Source organism: Pantherophis guttatus, chromosome 3, assembly GCF_059756535.1.
Source record: "Pantherophis guttatus breed Tessera chromosome 3, ASM5975653v1, whole genome shotgun sequence".
NCBI classification, from domain to species: domain Eukaryota; kingdom Metazoa; phylum Chordata; class Lepidosauria; order Squamata; family Colubridae; genus Pantherophis; species Pantherophis guttatus.
In genome coordinates, this window is record NC_142065.1 from 82,082,372 (window position 1) to 82,101,374 (window position 19,003).

The window sequence follows — 19,003 nt, forward strand, 5'->3', positions numbered from 1 at the left end:
TTCTTGTTTTTCTGTGGTATTGTGTTGGGCTGGGCTGGGCTGGGCTTTTATGATCATATTTTTCAATGTTTCCCACGCTTCTTGTTTTCCCCTTTAGGATTTTTTTCCATGAAATTTTGCTTAGGCTTTCTCTGAGTTTGTTAAAATCAGCTCTTTTAAAGTTTAAGATACTGATTGGATTATATTCTATTCTATTGCTTGTGTTTGCATTATATTGAATTCCAGTATGACGTGGTCACTCTCGCCCAAAGTTCCGGCAACTTCAATTCCCTCTTTCGTTTCTTCTCTATTAGTAAGAATTAGGTCCAGTATAGTTTTTCTTCCAGTTCCCTCCTTTACCTTTTGAATGACAAAGTTGCCAGCTAAGTTGGTTAGGAATCTGTTTGATCTCCCATTTGCTGCAGAGTTTGTGTATTTTCATCTGTGTAACAAAATAACAGGTTGCATCTATGTGTATCTATATATACACATATATATGTATACCATATTTTTCGGTGTATAAGACGCACTTCCCCCCCCCCAAAAAAAGTGGGTGGAAATGTCTGTGCATCTTATACAGTGAATGTTGCCAAAGCCCCACCCACCCATCAGCCCCCACTCTTCGGCCTCTGCCTCCCAGCAATTTACCTCCTTGCAGCAAACAGCAAACAGCCTGGTCAGCTTCAGCATATCCTGATTTAGCACAAGCAGCTGATTGGTGGTTGGATGAGGCTCCTGAAATACCGTCTATCAGCTGTTCCAGACTGCAGGGATCACCATCGCCCATTGCTGCCGTCGCTGCCCATCGCTGCTGCCACCTATCACCGCCTCCACACGCCCCATTTTTGGCCTCTGTGCATCCCTTTTTGGCCTGTTCTAGGTGGGGGGGGGGCGATAGGCAGCAGTGGCATGGGCCAAAAATGGGACATGCGGTGGCTGAAAACGGGGTGTGTGGAGATGGTGATAGGGGGCAGCAGCGATGGCGGCGATGGGCGGTGACAATCCCCGCAGCCTGGAACAACTGATAGATGGTATTTCAGGAAGCCCATCCAACCGCCAACCAGCTGCTTGTGCTAAATCAGGCTTTGCTGAAGCTGACTAGGCTATTTGCTGTTTGCTGCAAGGAGGTAAATTGCTGGGAGGCAGAGGCAGATTTTTTCCCCCTTGTTTTCCTCCCCAAAAGTTAGGCACGTCTTATACTTCAATATGTCTTATAGTCCGAAAAATACGGTAAGTATCCATTAGAATGTATGAGGGAGGCTGTATACTCTTCGCTCTGGGTCATATCATTAAGAAGAGTGAGAAAAGGGAGTTTAAATTTGAGGTGCTAAACTATCACTCAACTGAATCTTCCATTAGGATGGACTCGGGGACTTTTTTTCTGGAAAGTTTTTCTTAGTTCCCAGCTTGCTCCAGTTCATTTTCAAACTTGCTTTTGTTAACTTGATTGCATTTTGGGTGCTTGGCAACTGGCTCACTTTTGTGGCCATTTTGCAGCATCCTATGATCATATGACCATGATTTTTTGCATTGTTTGCTAGTTTCCGGTGTTCATTTCTGGTTTCCAGCAAAGAAACGCCCATTGGGTATAATGGATTCACCTAATGACGATGCTGTTCACTTAATGATCATAGAATTTGCTTAATGATGCCACAAAAATATTGTTCTGTATTCACAAGCAGGAAAAGACAGATGAACATAAGCAATAAAAGACTACATATTCTGATTGCCTAGATTTCTACTGAAAAAGGAAATGCATAAGAAATACCATTAATGTTTTGAATAAATTATTTGCCAACAGAAAACTGTTTTATCATAAGAAACAAATTACCACATCACATTTTAATTGTCTATTTCAATTCGCAAATTTTAAGTGCCACCTACCATAATAAGCTGGATTCTTCAAAGCTCTGATATAGAGGAAAGTTGATCTCACCCATTCTAAAGCTATGTTCACATCAGTGATGGTGTGAAGCACTATTTCAGCATTTAAGTGTTCAATTAGATGTTTGTGCAAACTAATATAAAGAGAGAGAGAAAAGGAAAAAATAAGATACAAATTAAATGCATAAAATATATATTATTACCAACACATTTCATTCTTAAATAGAGAACTAGTGATTTGGGATCTATACTGAACCCCTTAAATATAGATATTTAAAAGAACATTACATTTAATTAAGTAATAGTTAAATATTAAGATATAAATACCATATTTTTCGGAGTATAAGACGCACTCCCCCCCAAAGTGGGTGAAAATTTCAGTGCATTTTATACAGCGAATGTTGCGGTGGGGGGTGGGGAGTTGGTGTGGTGCTGATCAGCTGTTCTAGAATGGGCCGCGGTGGCGAACGGCCACGGTGATGGCGAATGGGCCGCAGTGGTAGCAAACAGGCCGTGGTGGCGGTGAACGGACTGTGGCGGTGCTGAACAGTTGGCAGCGAATGGGTGTCAGCAAATGGGCCACGGCAAACGGGCTGTGGCAAATGGGCCATGGCAAATGAGCCAGATGAATACTGGATGGATGCTGGGAGGCAGAAGCAGATTTTTTTTTCTTGTTTTCCTCCCCAAAAAAGGTAGGTGCACCTTATAGTCCAGAGCGTTTTATACTCCAAAAAATATGGTAGTTGGTTTCATTTCTTTATGGGAGAGCTTAAATATATTTTTATGTCATTCAAAGGAAAAACAACAACAAAGCCCGGCAGCCTTCAGCATAGGCCTATTACAGTCTGATTTCTTCTAAAGTTTAATCTCAGTCTTGAATTCTCTAACTGAAATTTTCAGATTAAGAAGCAAATCTGATAATACTTTAAGTACACTGAACATTCTATTCAGGTGGTCGAAGCTTGAGACAATAGTTCTAAATATGAAATTAAATATGAAATAAAACTTGGATTTGCCTTAGTTCCACTAATTACATGTTCCAGGAGACAGGAATTCTGCTGACACCTCTTGAACTCATGGTAACTTTTGATAACACTGATTATGGTATTTTGTTGGAGTTCTTGATGAAGCTGGAGAATGGAAATCCTGCTTTACTAGGTCTGAAGTTTCTGTTCCCATTTCTCCAGATGTTATCAAACAGTAGCCTAGGAAGGCTTATACTAAACTCATTGGGAATTGGCCTGTGGCTAATTTAGCCTGTGGGGTTCTACAAGTTCAAATCTATAGACCAGATGATTTACATCCAAGAAGCTGGCAGATGTGATTTCGGAACTACTGAATGAAATCTTTCAGGGCTACTAGAGAATGGGGGAACTGTCAGAGAACCGGAAAAGAGCTGATGTGGATCCAATCTTCAAAAGGGGTGGAAGGGGAAAGAGTGGATACAGGAAACTACAAAGCAATCAGTTTGATATCAATACCTGGAGAAATCCTGGAAAAGATAATTAAGTAGTGGATTTGTGAGCACCTAGAAATGAGCAAGGTTATTATTAGAAACCAGCATGGGTTTGTTAAAAGCAGATCATGCCAAACAAACATTATTGCCATCTTTAATAAAGTGACTAAATTAGTGGATCAAGGAAATGCTGTGGATATAATATACTTTGACTTCAGTAAGGCATTTGATAAAGGAATCCACAGTTTACTTCTTGGTAAGATAGAACAATGTGGGATAGATTGGACCACACCAGATGTATTTGCATTTGGATGACGAATGGCACTCAGTGTGTGGTCCTCAATGGAACTACATCTATGTGAAAGGAAGCATGCAGTAGGGTATTTCAAGGTTCTGTCTTGGGCATAGTGCTCTTTAGCATCTTCATAAATTACCTAAATAAGGGGATTGAAGGGCACACATCAAATTTGCAGATGACACCAAGCTGGAGGGAATTGGTAACACTTTGGAAGATAGTCTCAAGATTCAGAAGGATCTTGTCAGACTTGAGCATTGGATCCTATCCAACAAGATATGGGTCACTGGTGAGAAAATAAGGTCCTGCACTTAGGAAGAAAAAATTAAATACACAGGTACAGTATAGGCAGTTCCTGGCTCAATAATAGTGCCTATGAAAGGGACCTATGTGTCCTGGTGGACCACTGCTTATGAGTCAGCAGTTTGGCTGCAGCTGCCAAAAAGGCAGATGCAGTCCTAGGTTGCATCAACAGAAGGATCAGGATCCTGGGAGCAGCTCAAGGTTGACTCAGCTTTTCATCCTTCCGAGGTCAATAAAATGAGGGCACAGATTGGCAATATGCTGACTCTGTAAACTGCTTAGAGAGGGCTATAAAGCACTATGAAGTGGTATATAAGTATATGCTAAGTTGCCACAATACAAAAAGAGATGCTGAGGCCCTAGAAAGAATGCAGAGAAGACCAACAAAAATGATAAGGGGTCTGGAGGCTAAATTGTACAATGACTGGCTAAGGGAATGGTATGTTAGGCCTAATGAGAGAAGGCTTAAATGACATGATAGCAATCATCCAATACTGTCTGTCTATTGGGAATCAATATAAAGACTATATAAATTGCATTAGTTATCTTGACCTTGCTGTTCAGCAGTTGCAGAAATGATATATATCTCAAAGTACATATGGTGCACCTTCCTTTAAGCTCAAAGCAGAGATATACAGACGTTACATTTTGTGATGCCCTCAATGTTCAAAGTGGTCTGACTTCCTTGTCTTCCTGTACAGGTTTTATATGAGTTTACATGATTATGTAGTGGCTCAGATTCAGATTCAAATTCCTTCATATTTCAGAAATAGAACAATAAAGAATTTGCACATCACCATTTTTAGCCGCTAGTGCTGATTTTTCCAACACATAGCAGCAAAATAACCTTAAAATGCAATTTTAGAGATATGCAGAAATACCTGTTTCCATACTTAGCTTTCTTTTGTTGGAATTTGGAGTTTAAAGAGCATGTTAAACTATGTCAGTTTTATAATACATTCTAAAATGTGGCTAGCTATTATTTTTCTGGGCAGAGCTTCAGAAATCACTCAAAATACAATAAGATGACAATCTAAGCATATATTAGGCATGGAAGCTTGTTTGGGTCAGTCACTTTTGCTCTCACTCCAACCCTCTTCACAGAGTTTTTGTGGAGAAAATAGAAGGCAGGAGTATTAACTATATTTACCACTTTGATACATGTATGTATACATATCCGTATAAATATACAGATACATGTTCATGTACACATATATATGAAAGATGGAATTAAAATGTAATAATAATAATGAACAAGTCCAGATTATATACAATGGGGAAATTGTGTAATCTCAAAGTGTTTAAATTTTGAATTGAAAGTAACTGTATTCTAAATTGAATCTGAATAACAGTACTAAGGGAAGGAGTCCTTTCCACAGATAAATCCAATGTTTTCTCAGTCCCAAAGCTCCTTTTAAGATGCTTAAGGGAAAAAAAAGAAAAGAAATAACCATATGTATTTTCTTATTCTTATTCTCATATTACTACTATTGTACTACAAATAGTTGCATATGAAGGATAAACTTGTTCCTCTTATATTCAGATTATTACAGTAAACTTTCAGTGAAAATACTGTGTGGTCTGTTTGCCTTATTGCTTACTATTCTGGTTCATGCTTGAAAAACAAAGATTTTCTAAAAAATTTTCCTTATAGGCCTATCTTCATGATCCTAGAGAAAAATTTCTTTCCAATAATCAAACAAATATGGAGAGCATTTCTAGCTACATACTAAAAACAATTTAAGTTACCTGCTTTCTATTGTATCTGCACCATTTAGCATATGAACATACTTGTCTCTTGTACTTAGCCTTGTCATGATAACTGCTGTTGCTGTTGTATCAAACTGTGGAAAAAATATATATACAATACACCTTCATGCATAATAGAAAGTAAGCAAACTGAGGTCTTTGGGATTTGTAATTCTGAAGACTTTAGGAAAGCATATTATTATTATGCTAATTCAAGACATTCCCCCATGTCTTTTATTTGCTATTGAAAATCCCAAAAGGGAATTTCTGAAATGTAAAGAGGTTATAGAAATACTTTTACTTTAATTCAATTAAACAAAGATTACATAGATAATGAGCAAGGATTATGTTTCACCTTCTATTAAAATATTATAAATACGTATAAAAACAGAGGTCTCATTTAAGAGATGACCAATAAGGAGTATGGGCTAAACACCGTTCTAACAATTTCTGCATAAATTCATAGAACGAACATTAAAAGTATCAAGTTTTGGTTCTGTCTAGGAATAGAATTTATATGAAAGTTGCACAAAATAGTAAAATTGCCAGCATTACATTTCACATATATTTTTTTCTTGCAGCCTTGCTTATCAGTTGCAAAAGTTAAAATATAAAATTAGAATATTCTAGCTAGTGTTAACAACAAGCAATATGAACTGCTTAATACTTTTATGAAAGTTCTTTTTTTCCTATTGATGTTTTACAGATTAATTCAGAAACATTTAACTTTCAATTTTAAACCCTAGTAACAACTATATGTTTTCTCTTAAAAATAGTTATATTAATTATTCAACAATAGCTCTAGTGTGCTAATAAAAATGGACAGACATTCATTTACAACAGAATTAATATATCAAATGTGAAAGACAGGTGTAGTAGTTAAGGCACTAGATTAGAAAGAATGAGACTGTGACTTCTAATTCTGCCTTGGATTACAAAGTCTGCTGCATGACCTTGGTCCAGTCAAACCCTCTCTGCCCTAGGAAGCAGGCAGTTGCAAATCAATTCTGAAAGCTTGCCAAGAAAACTTCAGGGATTGATCCAGGCAGTTAGTAAGAGTTAGCAATGACTCCAAGGCACACACACACACACAATCGGACATATTTGTGCCAACTTTTATTAATTCCATATAAAACTTGCTTTAAGATACATTAATCTTACTTGAGGTCTTCCTGCTCTCCCAATCATTTGCAAAATATCAGTTTCACTGTACTCTTGAAACATTCCTCCAGCATAATGCATTGTTGATTTTATAACTACCAGGTGTGCTGGTAAATTTACTCCCATGGCAAGTGTACTAGTAGTAACTGCAAAAATCAGATATTGAACTTGTTACAAGAGATGGGTTTTTAAAAATTGTGGATATAAGTATATTTTTGTAACATACTAGACCAGTGATGGCTAACCTTTTTGCCGTTGTGTGCCAAAAGCGGGGAAGGAGTGTGGGGGGGTTGTGTATGCATGTGCCCACACCCATAATTCAATGCCTCCTGTGCCCTGCCCCCCACACATGCGTGTGCGACCCCCCACTCATGTTCCCCCCGCTTTTGGAACATGATGGCACAGTGGGCCCGTTAGGCCCATTTTTCGCCCTCCCCAGGCTCCAGAGGCTTTCTAAAAGCCTGGGGAGGGCGAAAATGGCCTTCCACACCCTCCCGGAGGCCCTCTGGAGGCCAGAAAGGGCCCATTTCCCGACTTCCGGTGAGCCCGGAAGGCCCATTTTTCACTCTCCCCAGGCTCCAGAGCTTTCTTGGAGGCTGAGAGGAGGGCAAAAATGGTCTTCTCCGCCCCCCCCCGGAAGCCGGAAACAGCCCATTTACCGACTTCTGATGGGGCCGGAAGGCCCGAAAATCAGTTGGCTGGCACGCACATGCACGCTGGAGCTGACCTAGGGTAACACTCATGTGCCCACAGATATGGCTCCGCGTGCCATAGGTTCGCCATCACGGTACTAGATTTTCTTCCTTTCGATACAATGAAGTGAGAAAAAAGTTTTAAGCTTACTCATTCAATTCTCCATCTTATAACATTATATATTATATTTTGCTGACACAACCCCTGTTATTTCAAACAAGTATACTCAAATATTATGTCAAGTTGTAGCAAGACATTTCATTTTGCATATATCATATGCAGCAACTGTGTAAGTATCTAGTCCACTAGTGACATATACATCTAAAAGGCTAGAAAATGGAGATATGTGTAGCTCAGGGTTAAAATTTTGAGATATTGCTGTTTGCTGATCTTGGTTTCTTCTTCCAATTTTTCATTATTGAATTAGCTAATATGGTCAGGGCTCTGAACAAGGTAGCAGAGTTTACACATATAAAATTTAACAAACACCATTTGTTTGGGTCAAGACACTGATAATGTTACCACTTTGGTAATGAAATATCTATAAGAAGTTAGTTAGCCAAACTAAAATTCAGAAAATCTGCAACAAAATAGGAATTTGACTCTAAGCCCTCTTCTTCATGTCCATAACCATTTACTTTTCTACACTGTGTTGCCTTTGCATTTAGATAATTTTGAATAACAATTTTTAAAAAATAATTATTAATTTACCAACAGGCCCTCTCAGAAATCTAGAGACCCAGAGCTTTCCAACTTTGGACTTTTATAGTTATAATAAAAATTAAAAATGACAGCGCATAAAAATAAAATAAAAGTGCAAAAAACAGAATACTTCATCATGAGACTTAATTTCAATATTATTAAGTGAAAAAGTGATAAACATGCTGCCCCCATACCACATTTATAAACTATCATGATAAATTCCATTTTTACAAATTAAGGTTTTTAAGATTATCCCAGTTAAAAAAATGAACTCCAAGCTCAAATTATTCTACTTTAGATATATTTTGTGAAAATGTAGCTGTCTGGAGAAAACTTTAATGCCAGGGAAAATGGAAAGAAGGAGAAGAAGATGACCAACCACAAGATGGTTACAATAGCAAGGAGTGCATTGTTGGGAGAGCTTAAAGGAACAGATTGTCATAAAGAAATTCTACCCATCAATAAATTAACAAATTAATCATTCAATAACAGGCTGACTGTTAACTTTTTAAAGAAATAAAGTATCAACATTATTTTTATTCGAAAAACCTCCGGTTTGGCATTGCAGCGAGATGGTTGTGGGTAGCGGGGCCAATTCTTCTTCATTAGGAGGTCCTAAGGGGCTAAAGTCACCCTGGAAGGGTTATGAAGAAAGGAGGGACCCCTTGTTGATCCTGGGAGAGCAGCGTCTCCCCAGCTCGATCCAAAGCACCCTCCTGACCAATGAAAAAGAGAGAGACCAAAGCTGGGACAATCGAACAAGAAATACTAATGAGCTGGAGCAGTTTGTGAACAGAGGATTGGAACTGGGTGAGATGATTTTCAACTTCTATATTAGGAACTCAACCCCAAGTAAAAGAATTTTTGAGAGACTCTCCAAAGTGCTGAAAAAGTGGTGAGTTAGCATATAGAGATTACAGACTCACAAGAGAAATGAAATTTTAATAGAAGACTATGACGTTTTAAAATATAGAAAGACCGGACTGGAACTCACAATACTGTTAAAAGTGATTTTAATTTGCTGATAATATTGTTGGACTACTGGAAGAAATTGCATAAAGAAAAAGTGACCTTTTGATCATTTGACAATCCGCTGTTATATCTTCCGTTTCATTTTAATGCTGGTACTTAGAGCTGGGATGCCACCTACTGGTGAAAAAAGATACTATACTACTACATGGCTGGAAAAGACCTTGACAGGAAGCCAGAACTGATAAGAAGGGAAACAAAGTGAAAGGCAAACAACACCTGGAAGACCATCTTTTTGTCTTTTGTTCGACATCTATTTGCTTTCTGGCTGTTTTGGAGTAACTAGTGAGCCTTTTGAAGATCTTCAAAGTAATGTGGATTATAAACAATAGGAATTGCCCTCGAAACTGAACATTTGACTTTGTGGATTAATGAGACATGGGGAAATTTGGTGGGCCATTCTGGATTATAAATATTGTTTGATAGAACATCTTATGAGACAAAAGAAGAAAAGTTCTTTTCTACAAATTTGGATAACTCAGAGGGAGTAAATTGGCAGATTTTGAGGACCATAAAAATTGTGGATTCTGAGGAACAGTTCCGGGATTGAGCAAATTCTTCTAATATTGGCTTATTGGTGTTCTGGACAATTGGGATGTTGGGATTTTGATGAATTATTGAGTAACTTTTAGCCCATTAAATTAAAGCAAAATGTTACAACAGGGAAAAACAAATACATTTCAAAAAGAAATATTATTGAAGCTTCAATATATTCAGGAAGCTATGACAAGGAACCATAAGGAGATGAAGAAACTGATGCATGATACAGATGTGAGACTACGAAACCCTCAGCAAATGACAATAAAAATTAACAAAAAATTCAGAAAATAGAGGAGAAATTAGAAAGAGAAGAGAAAAGAATAGAGGAGATAAATCAACAAATGATACAAACAGATAAAGATACGGAAGAGATAGTAAAAATTCTTGAAGTGGAACAGGTAGATTACTCTTTAAGAGGTCAAAATATAGAAGAGGACAAAGAGAAAGATCTCCCAGAAGTGATGAAAGAGTTATTGATGGGTGCTCTAGAGATTTGACAGCGAGAGGTAGATGTAGAGGCAGATGATATACTTAGACTAAATATGAGTGATGTAAGGGGATACAAGATCCCAAGGGAGGAGCATGGGAGATTTGTCAAGAAGTCAATAAGTATTGAAATACTAAAACGGGCAAGAGATGATGGATAGATACAGTATACTTCTTAATATGGGATTTGCTTTATTAAGGGTTAGAAAATAGAGGTAGAGATTAGAAATTGGGAAAATATTATGTATGCTGCTAAATAATATATTATAATTACTATGTATACATAAATGTTGGAAGTTTTAAGATTATTACCATGTATACCTAAATAGCATTATTTTTATCAGTATTGTGTATAAAGTAAATTGACCCAGACAATACACTGTTCACTAAGCACTTACGTATGTCAAAGAAAAAACTATAAATAAAGTTATAAAAAAATATTTTTATTCTGAAATGCCTTGTACTCACAAAGAACTGGTATGTCTCCCATATTAAAAGCTGCTTCAATTGTTTTTCTATCAGACACTTCTACTCCAGCATGATGATAAGCAACTCCACAAATGAGGAGATCTACAAATGAAATTCAAACTTGAAACATTGATTTTTTTCCCCCTTATACAGAAATAATTATAGTTTCTCCAATTAGCAAAACATACATACCCCTAAGCTTGGCTTCTTTTATTAAATTTGCAGATCTTTGTAATCTTCAAGGAGAGAACAAGAAAATATGGCAATTGGCAATGGTCATTAAATAAGTACAAAAAAGTAATAGTTTTTGTTAAAGATTACCCTGTTTGATTTCATCATGATAAACTTTGAATTGGACTGGGATGAAAAATAGGGGAACCCCATTTATCACCTGATAAGTCTAAAATATTTTCACTCGTTTCATGACACCAATAAATAAATGTTTTTTTAGTTCAGAAAAGGCTACAAATAAATTTTCCATTTTTAAAAAGCTGTTCTCATTAAAAATTGTTCTCACACCAGCACTCTTCTTTATTCTTCAATGAGTAAATAGTTTCTTGCGAGGCTTGGAGACCTGGCTGTGCAATAGAACCAATACAATGGTTTTGTTGAGTATTGTTGGCTTTTTTATACCTTGGTTGTGAATTGTGTTATATAAATATTATATGGTTTTATATTATTTTATATTTTTATACTTTTTTAATTTTAATTTTAATTGTAAGTCACCCAAAATCATCAATTTAAGATGGGCAACTATAAAATTGAAATAACAAAGAAATTAAATACCTTTACTGTACTCATTCAGACAAATATTTATATGGAGTATGCAATTAAAGCAGTAAAATTACTGCTTCAAGAAATTGACTGCAAATCATTGAAGTGTATTTTTAAGGAATTTTTAAGACTATTACAGGGAGACTGGAAAAACAATGAAAATATTCAGCACTAATACTCTAATTGCGGATATCTGCTACATGACAACTGCAGAGCACAGAGAGATTTCCCTACTTGGATCGGGAGGCTCTCCTCATGGTCACTCATGCCCGTGTCACCTCATGGTTAGATTATTGCAACGCGCTCTACATGGGGCTACCCTTGAAAAGTGTTCGGAGACTACAGTTGGTCCAGAATGCAGCCGCGCGTGCTGGCTGGGAGAATTACACCAATTCTCCACAAGCTGCACTGGCTCCCTATTGGTCTCCAGTCACAATTCAAGGTGTTGGTTATTACCTTTAAAGCCCTACATGGCTCAGGGCCAGGGTATCTTTGAGACCGCCTTCTACCGCATAACTCCCAACAACCGGTAAGATCCCACAGAGTTGGTCGCCTCCGGGTCCCATCAGCTAAACAATGCCGGCTGGCGGGCCTGTGGGGGAGGGCCTTCTCTGTGGCTGCCCCAGCTCTCTGGAACCAGTTACCTCCTGAGGTCCGGACCATCCCCACCCTATTGGCCTTCCGAAAAGTGGTGAAGACCTGGCTTTTCCGGCAGGCCTGGGGCCGTTGATCTCGCTCTTGTGATCCGGCGAGATCCGGCCATGAATGGTGTGAATGAGTTTTAATGTTTTTAATTTTTAAATGCTTTTTATAATGATTTTAAATGCATTGTGAGACACCCTGAGTCTTTGGAGAGGGGCGGCATACAAATTGAATTAATAAATAATAATAATAAATTTATTTTAGATATTCCAAAAGCAATTACTTTACAAAAGGATGAATTTAATTACATCATAAGTAAGTGATTTGATGCTATTAATTTGCATTCCCTGAAATAGTCCTATGAAAAATATTCACTTCATTATCTAATCACTACATGTGATCACCTTGGGGGTACTGATTCTATAGCAGTCCAATATAAATTGATGAGAAGCACAGGTTTTGCTACATATAGACTATGCATATGTTGTAACCAGGAGAAAGCCTGCATTACAAGGTACCTTTGTTTTTGTTCTATAGTCATAATAAATTTAGCATCTTTTGCTAGTACAGAAGCAGCTTGCTGAACTCCTTTCCTTGTGGCACAGAACTGTAAATAAGAAAATCCATTGTTTATAATAATTCTGAAATATACACTGACAATTGTTAAGGGGGAAATTGTCACGCATACCACAAGTGTTGGCTTTTGTTCAGAATATGTTTGAATAACACTAGCTACTTTATAGTTAAGTGTTAAGTCAAATTTGAATTCAGTTTGATTGCTACTGCAGGGAAATCCAAGCACAACTTTGTGCAGCTTCACTGGACGGTGTCTTTCATCTATTTTCAGGCATACAGCAGGCCTCTTGCCATCTGAAAGCCATTCTGCAATCTTTAAAGGAAAAGAAAACATGTTAGGATTGAAATTGGAAAAAAAATGCCTTGGGCTGCAGTCCTGAAAGGACTTGCTCAAGAGGAACTGTACTTTAATCATGAAAGCTCCACTGGCACAAATATTTTTAGATTTACTGTACTGGGTATTCAGTGTGGTTGTCTGTGTCATGAATATAAAGTACTGTTCCAGAATTTTTACCAAGATTTACCAGCTAATACAGCTAAATACTGCCTACAGGTCTATCTTTCTGCTATTATAGAGTGTTTCCTACTTTATATGAAGATGAGTGAGTGGAGAATGTTATCTATATGCAAGACATTAGATGTTCTGTATAATATTCAATCACTACATCCCTGGCATAACAGTAAAAAATAATAATAATACAATTTCAAAATCACTTGCACTGATTTATTGGCTATTCCATGCAAAACAGGAATTGGAAATAAGCATTATGAATGTAGTAAATTAGTGATCCTTTATTCACTCAAGTAGGACATAGCAAACAGTTCCTTCTTCCATATTCATCCAAATAGCCAGTACACATATCCTAGATGCCTGAGCAAATAGGCAGGAGAATCCATGACTATAAATGCAAGCATGTATACATGCAAACTGGGATAACTTCTTCTTTTTTAGCTATAGAGGACAAGTACTATGTTGTTTCTGGTATTCTGGCCGCTGGCAGGTAGCAATAATGCTGACAGAACTTTCCTGAGGAAAACCAGGAGGAAATTCCCCATTCTGTTTAAAAAAAGTTATTTTGAGACAAATACCAGGGAGGTAGCTAGACGTGAAAAGAAGCAGGTCACTCAGAAAAGACCAATGGAAAGAAAACATAGATTTTTTTTCTATTGCAGAAAAATGTAAGTAAAATGAAGACTGGAAAAATAACAACATGGTTGAACAACTAATTCAATAGACTAGTTTCCAGGAAAAACACACAACCAAGAGATGCTCGAGCAGGATAGATTGTAGTAATAGCAAAGATAACTATTTCTGCTGCAAGTGTGGAAGGGCAATACATCTGAGCCAAGAAAATCTTTTGAGAACATAAAAGCATTATTTGCAGGAACAATAAAAGTTTCTACATGATCAGGGTAGGTCCCATGGTAAAAGCAGGCCAAAGTATTTTGGCATTGGAGGTAAGATAAGGCATTGAGGCATAAACCAAAAATCTGTAGGGAGCCAAGAGGAGCTAAGAGGAAGTGCTTTTACAACTCTGATTGAAGGTTGCAAGATATGGGAATCAGGATTACTTACCGTGTTTCCCAGAAATTAAGACATGTCCGGATAAGCCCAATTGGGCTTCCGACTGCATGTGCTAAAATAACCCCCCCCCGAAAATCCCCCCCCAATACTTAAATGTATGTACAGGGGGGGAAGGGAGGGAGAACATGAGAGCCGCTGTCGCCTGAGATCAGCAGGCCAGATTCGGTGAGCCGGCCACACAGCTGCCACTCGGGAGAAGAAGAGAGAGAGGAGGTGCTGCGAGAGCACCCATTTCTCACGTTTTTCTTCTCCCGGGCAGCGGCAGCGCGTTCAGTTCCCCAAATCTGGCTTGCTGATCTCGGCCAGCAAGGGGGAGTGGCAGGTGGGGAGAGGTGGGGCGGCGGAGAAGCAAGAATTCTGCTGCTCGCCCAAACCCCAGATATCCTGTTTGCCTTGCAGGCTCTTCAAGAGGAAGGGGATAAAGCCAGTCCGTGGCTTTTGCAATCCAAGCCAGCACTTATTCTCCTGCTCCCCTTTCCTCCCATCTGAGCGGTATGTAACTTGAGAACTTGGATTCTCTTTTTTAAACTCTTCCCGGCCGTCCTTTTGTTCTCCGCTTAGGCTCCAGGAGCTGCAACCAACCCCCATCCCATCCCATCCATGGCTGAGGGGGGGGGGAGGGCTCGGGAGAACTTTGGCAAGGCTGGCCGGGCAACCCTCGGGGCGGAGACCCCCACCCCAGCCCTTGGCCGCTTTGAGAGCGACCATGAAAGCTCAACCCAGCCCAGCCAGCCTCCTTGGTTGGTAATCAGAGAAGTGGGGTGGGGGGAGAGAAGACCCCCGGGCTGTCCCACCACACTTCTCCTGCCCCCTCGCCCTCCTGTCACACACAAAGCCAATCGCGGGGAGCTTGCTTGCATACAGGCTTGCCAGAAAATCCACCTCCTTCCCGCTTCGTGCTCCAGAGCCTTTCTCATCCAGGATGCCATGGAGCCTGGCGAAGCTGGCCGGAGAGGCGCCAGCCATGGCCGAGCCTGAGAAGACACATGTTGTTGGCCTTCGTGCCCCACGCCAGGTGAGCCCCGCTCACTTCCCTTTTGACCTGCTCCGCACCGGGCATCGCCTAGGCTCGGGAGTTGGACTCGGGACCCTCCTCTGGGGCATCCTTCCACCCAACCGAGCCCTGTCAATTTTATGGGAGTAGGGGGTGTGTGTGGAAGAAAAGAAAAGTTTCTGGGCATTGGGCAGCTGCCACGATTACTAGAGGCAGTGGCCTGAGTGGCACTGGCAGAGCAGCTGGTCGGTGCTCTGGCACCAGTCCCCCTGCTGGGGCCAAGGTTTTGAGGTCCTGCACCTCAAAATTAATAAGACCCCCGATAATAAGGCAAAGTCATATTTCAGGGGTCAAAAGAAAATAAGACCCTGTCTTATTTTGGGGAAAACACAGTAGGACAAGCTAGCTGGATGAGCACAGTGAGAAAAATCACTTCTGTCTTAAGTAAGATGAGGGTTAAATTTTGCTTTTAGATTCTTTTGTTTTAAAATATAGTAGTCTGGTGCATTAGAGCAGTGGTCCCCAACCCCCGGTCCGCGGACCGGTGCCGGGCCGTGGAGTACCTGGCACCGGGCCGCGCAGCGGCCGGGGGACAGGAACGCTTCAGCGCAAAGGTTCCTGGGCCGTGCGCAATGGGCCTGCGCAAAGGCTCCTGGGCCGTGCGCAATGGGCCTGCGCAAAGGCTCCTGGGCCGTGGCCCCACCCCTGCGCGCGCTCAGCGGGCCGCGGCGATAAAAAGGTTGGGGTCCACTGCATTAGAGGATCAGGAGAGATATGACAGTGACTGCATGTCATATCTGAAGAGCTGTCATAGAAGAGAGATGAACTTATTCTTTATCAATGGTTAAAACTTCAGTGAAAGAGATTCAGGCTAGACATCATGAGGGACAAAACTGACTGAATGAGCTCTTAACCAGTGGAACAAGCTGCAAGGGCAGTAGTTCATGGCATGGACACCAGATTAAGTGTCCCCTGGAAAATAGGTGCTGACAGCAGAAATGCTCAAATGGATTCCCCCAAAGCAGGAGAAAGGATCAGGATGTGAATTACCAAACTATATATTATTGGACTGAAATTCATGCAGAAGCCTTGCTGACTGAGGTTTTAGGAAGAAAATGAAGCTGTGAATATATAATTCTCCCTTCAAGTCTTGCTGTGCTGCCTCATTATAATGGGGAGTGTTCCTGCAAGGGAGGAGTGAACAATGTAAGGTTTGTATGCCAAGACCAGTGGTGGTATTCAAGTAATTTAACAACCGGTTCTCTGCCTTAATGATTTCTTCCAACAACCAGTTTGCCAAATGGCTCAGAAAGTTAACAAACAGTTCTCCCAAAGTGGTGCGAACTGGCTGAATCCCACCACTGGCCAAGTCCCAAAAGGGTCATCCAAGATTAAACAAGCAGCAGCAGTATAGGAACATGCTGGTGGTGGATGATCATTTTAGTGACAATAGCAAATGGATAATTTTATACTATGTGAAAGAAAGCAATGATAAGCACACATTTTACTAAGAAAATCACGTGGATAGACAAAATAAAGTAATTGATGATATAGTGCTGGCTCTTTCAGGTTGGATGGCACTTAATATTCTATTGAGGAAAAGCTTGGGATTTTTTGGAGTACTAATGGTATTTATGGCTCAGCTAGATTAAAGCTTTCCAGATATCTAGTTGCTAATGTTGCCACACAAGAAAAAAAAACCAAAGTTGCAAAAACAGAGTTATTGTGGGAATATGGACTGTCAGAAGCATAGACGTAGGAAAGCTCAACACTTTGAGCTTCAAAAGATGAAATGAATCAACTATTTGGTAAGGTAGCACTCGAGGCTTTGAAAAAAATATTTAAGTGCTGTGAAGAGTCCCTATCTACGAAGACCAGAACCATGTTAGCAATAGTTTCCTCCAGGACAGGCTATGGAAGCAAAGGTTGGACTTTGAAAAAGCTGGATAGAAAAAGTTTTTGCTGTTTTTGAACTTTGGTGTTGGAGAAAACTCTTGATCATATTATGAATAGCCCATAAAACAAACAAATGGTTCATAGAACAATCATCCAGAATTCTCATTCCAGGTAAAAATGACACTGGAATTGTAACATATTGGACCTATTATGCAAAAATCTAGTACTGGAAGAGTTGAAGGGACAGGTCTAGCTATGTTTATGCTAGCTTATGCTAAGAGCTGACACTGACTTGTGGTAATAAGCAATCGAATATTTAGAGATGGCAATGTGAAATGGAAACCTAAGTACATACATTACAAACTTATGACCCATCAATTCATTTTGGAACACAATCATTAGATTGCCAGCACTGTAATCTGAATCTATATTCTTGTCTTGTATTTTCTGTTATGGATTGCACCAGTAGAAGCTAAACCAATTTTGTTGTATACATGATGTACAATGACAATAAAGGCTATTATTATTATTATTCAACAAATATGAAAGAACTACAGAGTTTGCCCAAGGCCCCAAAGTAATTGTCCTTTCTTTTCCTTTCTTTTTAGGATATTTGATTTTGGATAGCAAGCAGTTGAAAAGAGAGAAAAAAATCTTTTTGAAATCTTAAGTATAAAGTATAATGTATAAAAAGAAAAGTTAATTCATGTTTCTTACATCTTCTGCATTTGGAATTGTTGCAGAAACTGCCACAAATCTCATGGGAAATACTGAGCTAGGATTGTCAGAACTCTGTGAGAAAGAAGACTGAATAGTTTTCATCCGGCTGACCACAACTTCAAGAGTAGCACCCCGGCTCTCATCTTTTACAACATGTACCTACGGAATTAAATACAGCTCTATATAAAACATCTACTGCTTTCCATTGTTACATTTTAAGTCATCAGTTACTACTTTACCTCATCAATGAGAATAAGTTTCACTAGCTGAACTAAAGAGTTATCTCTCCACTTTCTAGTCATGCTATCCCACTTTTCCTAAAGGATAATAGAAAAAAAAATATTGTAGTACAATCTAAATCATCTGTTTTATAGGATTAAAATACTGTTGGTACTGTCAATCACTATTATTACTATACCTAGCAATCAGCTTTAACATTATAAATGCTAACAATTATTTCAATATATTTTTATTTCAAGCTAGCAGCATTTTTATTTTAAAAAAATTACCACAGATCAAATTCAAACAGAATTTCAGAGTAATCTAATGCATTGTACAAAGTAATGCTGCATTTTCACTTTTCAGATTTAATCATTGTATAGCTGATGCTACTCTACGCAGCAGCAAAGAAGCCTTTCATGCATGCCATGTGATCAATTCATAGTGAAACTATAGATAAATCAACTGGAGACTGATCAGACTTATTTCTAAACATAAAAATATAATTTGAACGGTACTGAATATTTCTAGTGAACAAACCAACATTAACTAATTTTTGAAACTTACTGGCGTGGTCAAAATAATGTGAGCATGCTGTATCTCAAATAAATCATCCACTGCTGTGTCTCCTGTTAGTTCCTTACAGATGAGTCCAATGGGTCCAAATTTTTCTTTCCAATCATCAAAGCGCTGACTGCAGAGAGCTTTTATTGGAGCCACTAAAACAATAAGTGTTGTGAGAGAACAAAACATCCATAAAATAACTCCAGTACAATATCTCCAATATTTTTCTACTTTCCCCCACTCACAACTTCAAATTCCTTTGAATGTCCCAACTCCTTTTAGGGCTAT

The 19,003-nt window shown here is 39.0% G+C and overlaps 1 protein-coding gene and 1 long non-coding RNA gene across 11 annotated transcripts in view; one reads left to right on the forward strand and one right to left on the reverse strand.

Annotated features, from left to right (window-relative positions):
• HFM1 (helicase for meiosis 1) overlaps positions 1 to 19,003 on the reverse strand; it is a 62,902-nt gene that overhangs the window by 36,682 nt on the left and 7,217 nt on the right. For 5 of the 9 annotated variants that reach the window (XM_060690034.2, XM_087889958.1, XM_087889961.1 and 2 more), the window contains 9 exons: positions 18,719 to 18,870; positions 18,172 to 18,249; positions 17,930 to 18,091; positions 12,680 to 13,050; positions 10,938 to 10,981; positions 10,746 to 10,847; positions 6,828 to 6,973; positions 5,667 to 5,761; positions 1,864 to 1,997 (listed from right to left, as the gene is read on the reverse strand). In XM_060690034.2, the coding sequence (XP_060546017.2) occupies positions 1,864 to 1,997; positions 5,667 to 5,761; positions 6,828 to 6,973; positions 10,746 to 10,847; positions 10,938 to 10,981; positions 12,680 to 13,050; positions 17,930 to 18,091; positions 18,172 to 18,249; positions 18,719 to 18,870 (1,284 nt within the window). The remainder of the gene's footprint in view (positions 1 to 1,863; positions 1,998 to 5,666; positions 5,762 to 6,827; positions 6,974 to 10,745; positions 10,848 to 10,937; positions 10,982 to 12,679; positions 13,051 to 17,929; positions 18,092 to 18,171; positions 18,250 to 18,718; positions 18,871 to 19,003) is intronic. The other 4 variants (XM_034437206.3, XM_087889962.1, XM_087889960.1 and 1 more) reach the window with 2 other exon arrangements.
• LOC132711335 (uncharacterized) lies at positions 14,440 to 18,123 on the forward strand. Of its 2 annotated transcripts, XR_009622147.2 has the most exons (3): positions 14,440 to 14,814; positions 15,228 to 15,337; positions 17,956 to 18,123. It is a non-coding gene; the product is annotated as an uncharacterized LOC132711335 (long non-coding RNA). The 2 variants fall into 2 exon arrangements; XR_015733148.1 differs by lacking the exon at positions 14,440 to 14,814 and having other exon boundaries at positions 14,914 to 15,337; positions 17,821 to 18,123.